General features: G+C 42.5%; 1 protein-coding gene across 1 annotated transcript; it reads right to left on the bottom strand.

Annotated features, from left to right (window-relative positions):
* Positions 1 to 1581: 1581 nt before the first annotated feature.
* fabp4b (fatty acid binding protein 4b) lies at positions 1582 to 2834 on the bottom strand. The gene is made up of 5 exons (XM_076971254.1): positions 2758 to 2834; positions 2463 to 2540; positions 2082 to 2257; positions 1899 to 2000; positions 1582 to 1793 (listed from the first exon to the last, which is right to left on the bottom strand). Exons 2-5 carry the CDS (start codon positions 2530 to 2532, stop codon positions 1740 to 1742), a joined length of 402 nt encoding a protein of 133 aa, XP_076827369.1. The 5' UTR covers positions 2533 to 2540; positions 2758 to 2834; the 3' UTR covers positions 1582 to 1739.
* Positions 2835 to 9486: the final 6652 nt, after the last annotated feature.

The following is a 9486-nucleotide window of genomic DNA, read 5'->3' as shown; positions in this document are numbered from 1 at the left end:
AAATAAATATTTTAAAATAAAAACAATCCTTACAAAGGAAAATAACAAATGTGATTTTCAACCAAAAACATTAACTAAAGTATAACAGAAATTATGTGAATATTTGATTGAGTCCAATAGAGTTTTCATCCCATTCAAGAATTAAAATGTAGTGTATATGTGACAAAGGCACACAAGATGGCAGTGCTGTACTATTATAACCATTACATTGTCCGAGAATAGTATCAGGTACATCAATTTCAAATACTTTTTTTCTGGTTTCACTGAAGAAACTATACTTTGCATATCTTTATTGGACACAGTTAGTTTGGTTCAGACAATTACTGCAATGTGGACAAAGTGTGAGTGTTTATTTGTGTTTTAAATCATAGTACAAATCTCTCTCTCTCTCTCAGAAATTGAAAGCTAAGTGGATATCTATCCACCATTTAGGCAGGAAATGTTGACAGTCAGTTGGTCCATACCACCACACTGTTACTGGTCAGCAGGATGATGTTGCAAGCAGCATAGCGTTTACCAAACTGTCTCTGGGGTCCTTTCCAGCTCTCCTCATGTAATGGCCCATGTCCTGGTATCTCCTCCATGCTCTCGAAACTGTGCTGAGAGACACAACAAAACCTCTTGCAACGTACAGAAGTGCCGTCCTGGAGGAGCTGGACTTCCTATGCAATTTGAAAAAAAAAACTAAGCTAAAACTAAGATAAATGTACATAACTAAGTACATTAAATGTTAGAAGCATAACCCACAATCAAAGGCTTTTGCAAATTAATAGATAAATAAAATTTTAGTCTTGAACGTACTCCATTAAAACCCAAATAAAAGTAAGTTACTTTATCATTCATATAGTATCATTAGATCATTTTTCATTCATCATTTAATTTACTTCAACTCATAAGGGACAAAGATATCACCCATTTAGTTATTGATTTGTAATTTAAAATTAAGCACGCATATAAAACAGCAACAACTTAACTATTAAAATTGATAAAGTTATGAGAACTGCAGGGAAGCAGTTCTAATCATTCTTGGGAGAGTAAAATTTACACAAAAGTTCACAGTAACCCACAAGCAACTTCATTTTGCCTGCCCACTCATCACTAATCCAGAGGTATTATAACTTCAGTTCAGGAGCTCATTCTACAAAGGCCCCAAAAGCCTTATCACGTGTTTGCATTCCTATTGGATAGCACACATCATGCAGACACATATACACCTCTGATTTGTAGGCAGTCTGGGTGTGTACCTTTTATGCAAATGATGAACATACTTGCCCAGTAATTAGGAGTCTGTAAACTGATGAAACAAGATTAATAGCATTGTGTGGTTTGCCCTTGTTATACTTCAGAGTGATTAGTGGTTGCTGATTTCTACAAATCAGATCCTGAATGATTTGTAAAGGGGCGCATGAGAAAGTAAATGCTAGTCATGTGCTCTTATCTGCATAGAAAACATACGAAAAGAGAGAGATACAATATAAAATACATACAGTTTGTATAACATTTTGCATCAAAGTATTATGCATGCTCTGTAAAAGAACTCAAGCACTGTATGTATGTTGTGTAACAAAATACAACTTCAAGCATTCTTTAGTGATTTTTATTAGTATTTTGTTTGCGTTCATAAAGCACTGAGGAAAATGGTGGACACCGGTACAATTACCATCAGTACACACTTTATAAAACGATCAGCGAAGAGATCTTAATGGCGGGGCAGCGTGGTGACCCAACAAGCGTGCGGGTCAGTCTTCTCTCTCGTACGTCCTCAGAGACACCACCTCACCCATGATGCATTTCTAAATCAAACAATATATGGGCCCAAACACGCAGTCACACGCTTTATTTGTTTATTTAGACATTTAAAAGAGAACGTGTCCGACGTTGAAACTACTTCAACTTACCACCATCAATTTGCCGTCTTGAATCTCTCTTTCAATTGTTGTGGTCTTGCCGTCCCACGTCTGACTTTGAATAAGTTTACCGTTCTTGAGACTCATAGTGGTCTGAAGAGTGAGCGTTAGGAGAATATAAGTATACAGGTTTACATGTCCATTGCCAGAACGAGATACATGGTTTGCGGCTACCTTTGCATGTCGGTCATCTGCAGTGATTTCATCGAATTCCTCGTCCAGCTTGAATTTGATCTCAAATGTCTTGAACGTGGACATGGACTTCATGGATATGAGCCCCTGATCACCCACGCCGAATAACAAACTGGGCTTGGCTATATTGGCTATCTGCCTGGATGCAAAACCGATACCTACGACGCAAGAGATGGCCTTAATCATTTAGTTTGAGGTAGATGGTGTGGACTGCATCTGCATTTGCATCGCAAAAGGTGTCTTAGAAAAACGAAGCATGACCCTAAAATCTGGAATATTTTACTTATCCGCAACACTTTGCTTAGACATGTAATTAATTAAAATACCGAACTATACATCTCTCCAAAGATAACTCAAGCTTACCCACTGCTTTCATGTACTCATCAAAATTGTCACTTTCCGTCAGTTTCCATTTACCCATGAATTGTTCCATTTTCACAGCTGTGTATGAAGAAAACACAGTGAGTTATAAATATAAACGCTGCACAACTCTAATACTATTGGCATAGACTGCAGAGGTGTCAGATCCTTTAGTTCTGGATTTAAAGAGATGTGGGCACTTTCCGCACAAACAGACCAATCATGGGAGGTGGAAGCATTTCATTGGAACAGATTTTTGTAGAGATCTGTGAAGGTGCAGGAAGAGAAAAAAACTTACAAAGAATAATGTGAATTATTGTTTCGTTGTAAATGCCAAGTCATGTGATCGAATTCCACAGTGGATTTCTCTCATGGAAAGTGACTGATTAGCAATGCGTGTGGTCACTTTATATATACTGTTTATATAGTGTAATATATATGATGTGCTACCAGGTTGACTTGTAGTGACTTGTGAAAGATTTGCATATGGAGCAGCTTCCACAGCTCAGCCTGGTGTGACTAGTTAATCAAGTTTTCCATGTGTATTCCAGTGAATTGTTGGTCCAATTTTCCATTTCCATTTTCCATTTACAGTGTAAGTACCCACTGTAGGGCTGGGAGGTAGAAAGCAATTGTCAATGTGATTCATATTGTTTTGCAATTCCTCAGAAAACCAAACTTATTACTGAGATAATAACATTCCTGTATCCCTATACACCTGTAGTGATTCACTGCAGGTGTGTAGGGTTACACAGTAATCCTACTTATAGGAGGTTTACTAATCACACTGAAATCAACATTTGCGTGTGTCTGCATGTGTGTACGCATGCATGTGTGTGTTTGGTGTTAGATACCTGAATGTACTCTGTTTGAGGAGTGGGCTGCTTCACATTAGTATGCATAAATCTCTTATTTTAAGCAATAGGCTATGTTTATCAACATCTATTGAATAAACTAATTCTTGGACTGACACCTGCTGTTTTGATTTCTCTACTACTGTACCCCAGTGTTACACCAGTATGCTGTGGTTGTTTCAACTGCTATAGAGGTTCTTGATCTAGTCCACTGGGTCCCTGAGGGCAGTTCCTCCTACACGGACAGCTTGAACAGGCAGCCTCGGGTCTCAGGATCCTGCCTGCTAATTGGCTGAGGGACTGTGGTGGAACAAAAGCTTGTACTGTGTAGGCAACACCCAGAGTGTTAGCTGAGGACCGTCGAAGCCTTGAAAGGAAACATGGCAGCTCCAAGAATCTTCTGGCCATTTTGTTTAAATTGGCTTCAAAGTACTTATACAGTTATTAGAAACAGTTCTTCTTAAAGCAACCGAACGTTTATTTCTAGAACAAGAGTGGTTGTTAAGCTGTTCTTGTACATGCTTCTGCTCACACTGGTGAACTCATGTGTCTCTGGCCCTTCCTGAGCTTATCAGACAAGCTATTGTCGTCAGTGATGAGGGGGCCGCCAGCAGACAGACAGCACATCAGAGCATGCTGTATAAACAGTGCTCAGATAAGCAGACACAAATTTAGTACTGTAGTACCCTTTGTGTGTGTGTGTGTGTGTGTGTGTGTGTGTGTGTGTGTGTGTGTGTGTGTGTGCACGCGTTTGTATGTGTGTTTGAAAGAACTGGGGCCCTCTCAGCCACTTTGACCAAGCGTCTGTCAACAGAGCAGCCGAATGGGGCAGCCATTGTGGCGGGTGGTGAGTGGTATTGACACAGCATCCCCCTGTGCTCATTCCCAGGCTCCAACCTGAACACTCCTGAATAGCTGAAAGAGGACACTGCTCAGCGACGAGCGTGCACGTGAGACACTGCTCTGGGGAGAGCGTGCACGTGAGACACTGCACAGGAACTAAAGCCAGCCTCTGTTTGCCGCAGGGTGCTGGTTCACACTTTGTTTTCTGTTGCGATATCCATGGTGCCTGAGTGTTGATTGTGCTTATGCCTGCTGGAACACTTTAATGAGATGTTAAACTGAAAAAGTAGCAATTTGCAAAAATTAGTCCATATCATTCTGAATGAAAAATGTTTATATCCATAATTGTCAGTGGTACAAAAGGCAGATAATTTGTAAAATGTGCTAAGTTGTCATGCTTCCAGTAGAAGGTGCTGTTTCTGCACAAGAAAAAAATACCTTCAAAATATCCTTCGCCCCTTCTATTTAGACATATTATATTCTTAAACTGGCTGTAACATCACCATCTTGCACCATCCTTATGAGGACTTGCACATGCACCTTCTAGTCGTAGCTGTAAGGGTCAATCAAACATGAAGACCTACTGGTCAGCACTGGACACCAACAAAGTCACATGGTTTGGTGCTTGGCTGGATTTTGTTTGTTTGGAACACATGCTCGCATCACACCAAACACTGAAGAACAAAACAAAAAAAAAGGTGTGGGGTTGGAGTGTACATGGGGTTTCTGTTTGGTTAGCAGTCCCATGTCATCAGGGTTAATATAGAACTCTCACACCCTATCACAGGGTCTAACTTGCAGCGAGAAAATGAAAAAAAAAAAACACATTCAAACACATACATTCAGGCTGCTTGATGTCTGATGGCACAGGAACGCATTGGCCTCGACGTATCCTAAAATGGCGTTCATTAGTACCGTCTTCGGGTTGTTGTCTGCCAAAAGAAACATGGTGTGGGAGTTGTGTGTGGAGAGAACCCTCTGAACTCACTCTGAACACTTAGTTAATAATGCAGACAGCATACTGGTTTTATGTCCAACCTTAACATCCCAGTACATATACTGACAATGAAGACCCTCATGAGACGTGTCCTCACACAAAGGTGTTTTGGAATTTGTTTCCACTATATCGTTCAGTGTCTGAGATGTTAACACAAACCTCTTAGACCTCATATTGCTTGACACGTCACATTTAGTCACAAACAAATGTGTCCTCTACATTTATAATTATTGTCATTAGTGTAAGAACTACTGTAAGTCATTCAGCACAAAAATGTCTATGAATATGACTATGAATATTATCTTATGAAAAATAAACTTTTCCAATGATGATCATATGAATGTATATTTGTGCATATGTGAGTGTTTGCACACACAGCATGTATCTATACATTCCTACACTCCCTGAAATTAACAGCAAAGACGTGTAAATGACAGATGGCCCTAGCATTCTGTTACCACACAGCCTGGTAGAGGTGGAGGTAATTTGAAGAGTGAATAAATATCTGAGAGCAACAGATTAGCAATAGAAGCAGAGAAAGACTAGAATGTTCTAGAAAAACTAAACTAAGGAAGTGCATGATCTGTATGGCCAGAGTAAACAAGAGAGGCTGTTAGTGGAGGGCAGAAAGAGAGAGAAAGACATAGAGAGAGAGAGAGAGAGAGAGAGAGAGAGAGAGAGAGAGAGAGAGAGAGAGAGAATGAGTGCTAACAGGCTGCTCACAGATTGCTTGGCTGTTTTTTTGGGCGACTGTGCTCCAGTGTAAAGTAATGGGGCCAGCAGTGCGGAATCAATTACTGGCCACTGCACATTTTCCCACAGGCTGTAGCCTGGGAAAACCGGCCGGCGCGCACGGCTACTGTGACAGCTGGCATGGAGATCCCACTGGGAAGGGAGCCGGCATGAAGAGAGAAACAGTGTTTCCCTGATAAACTTGTGACAGACCACCAGTCGGTTGCAAGGGGCCACAGAGGGTCTTGAACTGGCATTTGAACTTCATGGCTTGTGGTCTCTGAAGCTTTGTTCTTCCGCAGATTGATGGGGGTCTTTGCTGTCTGTCAGTTTCTTATTGAAGAGACAATTCAAGCAGGGCTTGGAGTTTCAAGATGTGTTATTCTTTATAAAATACTCATATTGTATATATAAAAATGCAAATGCTTGGATCCATTATGCTAATGATTAAAATTGAAGTAAAATTAAACATTCTAGAAGTGGAAAGACATAAGTCTCCTGTCTGTCATCATTTGTGGCAGAAATTGTTCAGGGAACCACTGAGTGGCAACAAAGACAGGATGGTGATGCAGCACATAAGTGGGTGAACTATAATAAGGCCTAGCAGCTAATCAGTCATTTCTTATTAACTTTACCCTGTGCTTTATCAGTAGTGACGCCATTTTATTGCCAAAACCTCATTAGCCATTATGAATATGTAAATGCATTTTTCTGTTTAACTCCGCCTCTGTCTGGGTGCTGATCCGGAGCTGTGACGAAGGAGTCAGGAAGTCGTGTTTTGCAGGATAACATTGTGCGGTATCATCTGAAGACTTCAGCTCCACCACTGCATTGCCGCCTGGGGCTCTATGGGTGGCCTGCGTGGTTCCCCCGTCACACAGACATCTGAGCATTGGCTGGTGTAATGCCCACGACGGTGAGACAAATACTGGAAGTGCTCTCTGGGGGGGAGGGGGTGTCAGGCCTGAGGCGCCGGAGGGGGTGTGGCTTGACCTGCCTCTGAGAGCCATCTGCAAAAGTGTAAACTGCACACTGGCACTTGCCAAAGGAGGATAATTGCTTCGGGGCAGTAAGATCAAAAACGAGACATTATCTGCACACCACAGCCGCAGACACCTGCCACCACACAGGCACACACCCGTGGAGGGAAACGAATTCCAAACGAGAACCTGCTACCGCTTTCTTACACACGCAATGGACACATGTGCTGAGTGACAGGTTTAGAACATCAGTGCAGGAAGCACAGAGGCAACGCAAGTGTCAGCCGTCTCAGATAACACCATAAATCAGCAGGACAAGCACCACTGTTTAGCTCAATGTATGACACACATACACACACACACACACACACACACACACACACACACACACACACACACACACACACACAACAGACATATTCATTGAGCCTGACAAACTCAAGGAAACACCCCTTGACTCACTCACTCACACACACACACACACACACACACACACACACACACACACACACACACACACACACACACACACACAGTAAGCAACAGCGTGAGTGTCAGTGGGAAGAAAAAAGCTGGCCGCAGCACGCTCACACGGAGATCAGGTTACAGCTGATTTAGATCGCCACTGTGGGAAACAGCACCACCTAAACACACACACACGCTCACACATACGCTTGCTCACACACACACGCACGCTCACACACGCTCCGTCGCTCACCGAGGCCTCCGGATGGACACGGCGAGGCAGCTGGGCACATGCCAGGGTTTAACAAATGTCTCCTTATGCACCACCCCCACCGCACCATGGCAGAGGGGGTGGAGATGGAGAAGCTTTCTTAGCAGGCGGGTAGAGATGCTGAGATGATGGTGTGCTACCAAACTGTGTATAGATCCGCTTAGAGATGTAGCAATACTCGGTTCAGATGCATCCACTTCACCCCCGTCATCTGGACCCTACTGACCTAATAATGATATGATCGTTTTACAAAGTTGCAAGGAATTTAATAAAATGATATGTGCGTAACCAGTCACTGTGTGGCCAATGCCGATAGGGTCCTTCAGCAGCATTGGTGGACACTGGTTCTGAATTATCAGTGCATCTTGCTGAATAATTAAATCAGTTACACTCATCCAATGGTGTCATCTGCGCTGCCCTTATTTCAGTCCATTCGTTTGCAAACAAAATGCTACCGTGTAGCAGCTTAGCTTGGAGAAATTACATGTGTGAACTCAAAATCATCTGATTCCCTAACTATGGTGGTTTAGCTTCGCTCCAACAGTCCTTTGGCACGTAGCGCCACAGAAAAGCCACATAAACGTCCTCCACTTTGAATCCACAGCATGTTTCCGGGTTTGCGCTATACTGCCAGCTCAAGGGTGTGCATATCCATGTGTGTGTATCGTGTAGGAACACCATTTTACACATCTCTCTTTCATTTGAAGAGACCGAACCCAGTTAAATGATTGGCTGCTCAGTTGTGTAACGCCATGAATTTACGCTCTAGAGAAACAAAGGTGGGTCTGGAGTAGATCTAGAGAAACAAAGGTGGGTCTGGAGTAGATCTAGAGAAACAAAGGTGGGTCTGGAGTAGATCTAGAGAAACAAAGGTGGGTCTGGAGTAGATCTAGAGAAACAAAGGTGGGTCTGGAGTAGATCTAGAGAAACAAAGGTGGGTCTGGAGTAGATCTAGAGTGTTAAAACTGGAAGCTGCTGCTTCTTAAAGATCAGTGATGTTGTGGGCGCTCATGAAGGAGGTCATTGTGAGGCAGAAGACCCGATGAGCGGCACAGCCGCTGTTGACAAGCTGGCACTGGTGAGCTTAGCTATAGCGGTTCTGGGAGACTATGGAAGACCAATTTACATATAGCAGACTATATATACCTCCTGCCTAACCAGCTATGGATGAAGGATCAAACCACTGCCCTGGCTGCTCTCACCACCCCAAATTCTCCCCTGCTATGACTGTATCTTCACAGCCCTGGACTACTATTACTGACTATTACTGTAAGAAGTCTAGGAATTACATAGAGAACACGTATATATAAATACACACAAACATGAGAACTATTCATCATTCCCATCACTACTTTGTTTACATATCTCTTTAATTACTGTTGTCATGGTGGCCGGCATCGGCCAGAGGAGGATGAGTCCTGGTTCTTCTTGTGTCTTGAGTCTTGGTTCCTCTCAAGGTTTCTTCTTCGTGTTCTTATGGGGTTTTTTCTTGCCACTGTCGGCCTTGGCTTGCTCACTGGGGGCTTGAACTCAAACTTGAACTTGTGAAGCTACTTTGTGACAACAACAGTTGTAAAAAATGCTATATAAATATATTATGATTAATTGATTGACTATGGAAAGCCAGTGGATAACAGAAGAATTGGAAACACTCCAAAGCAGATCAACAGCACCGCCAGGATGTTGTCATTGGAGAATTACAGGCCTGAGCACACACCATGCAAATACGTCAAGAACAGGGTTTTCTGTACGTTAAAACCTGAAGTTCTGTGGAAATCTTAAAGATAAGTGAGGTGCGGACTAACCTGATTAACCTGAAAAGGCAAAAAAGATGGAGAGAAAACCAGAAATGCTGACAATGAAAAGCATCCAGCCTCTTTGGGGA

Source organism: Brachyhypopomus gauderio, chromosome 13, assembly GCF_052324685.1.
Source record: "Brachyhypopomus gauderio isolate BG-103 chromosome 13, BGAUD_0.2, whole genome shotgun sequence".
NCBI lineage: Eukaryota > Metazoa > Chordata > Actinopteri > Gymnotiformes > Hypopomidae > Brachyhypopomus > Brachyhypopomus gauderio.
The sequence above is the reverse complement of the archived record's forward strand: the minus strand, read 5'-3'. Positions and strand labels throughout refer to the sequence as shown.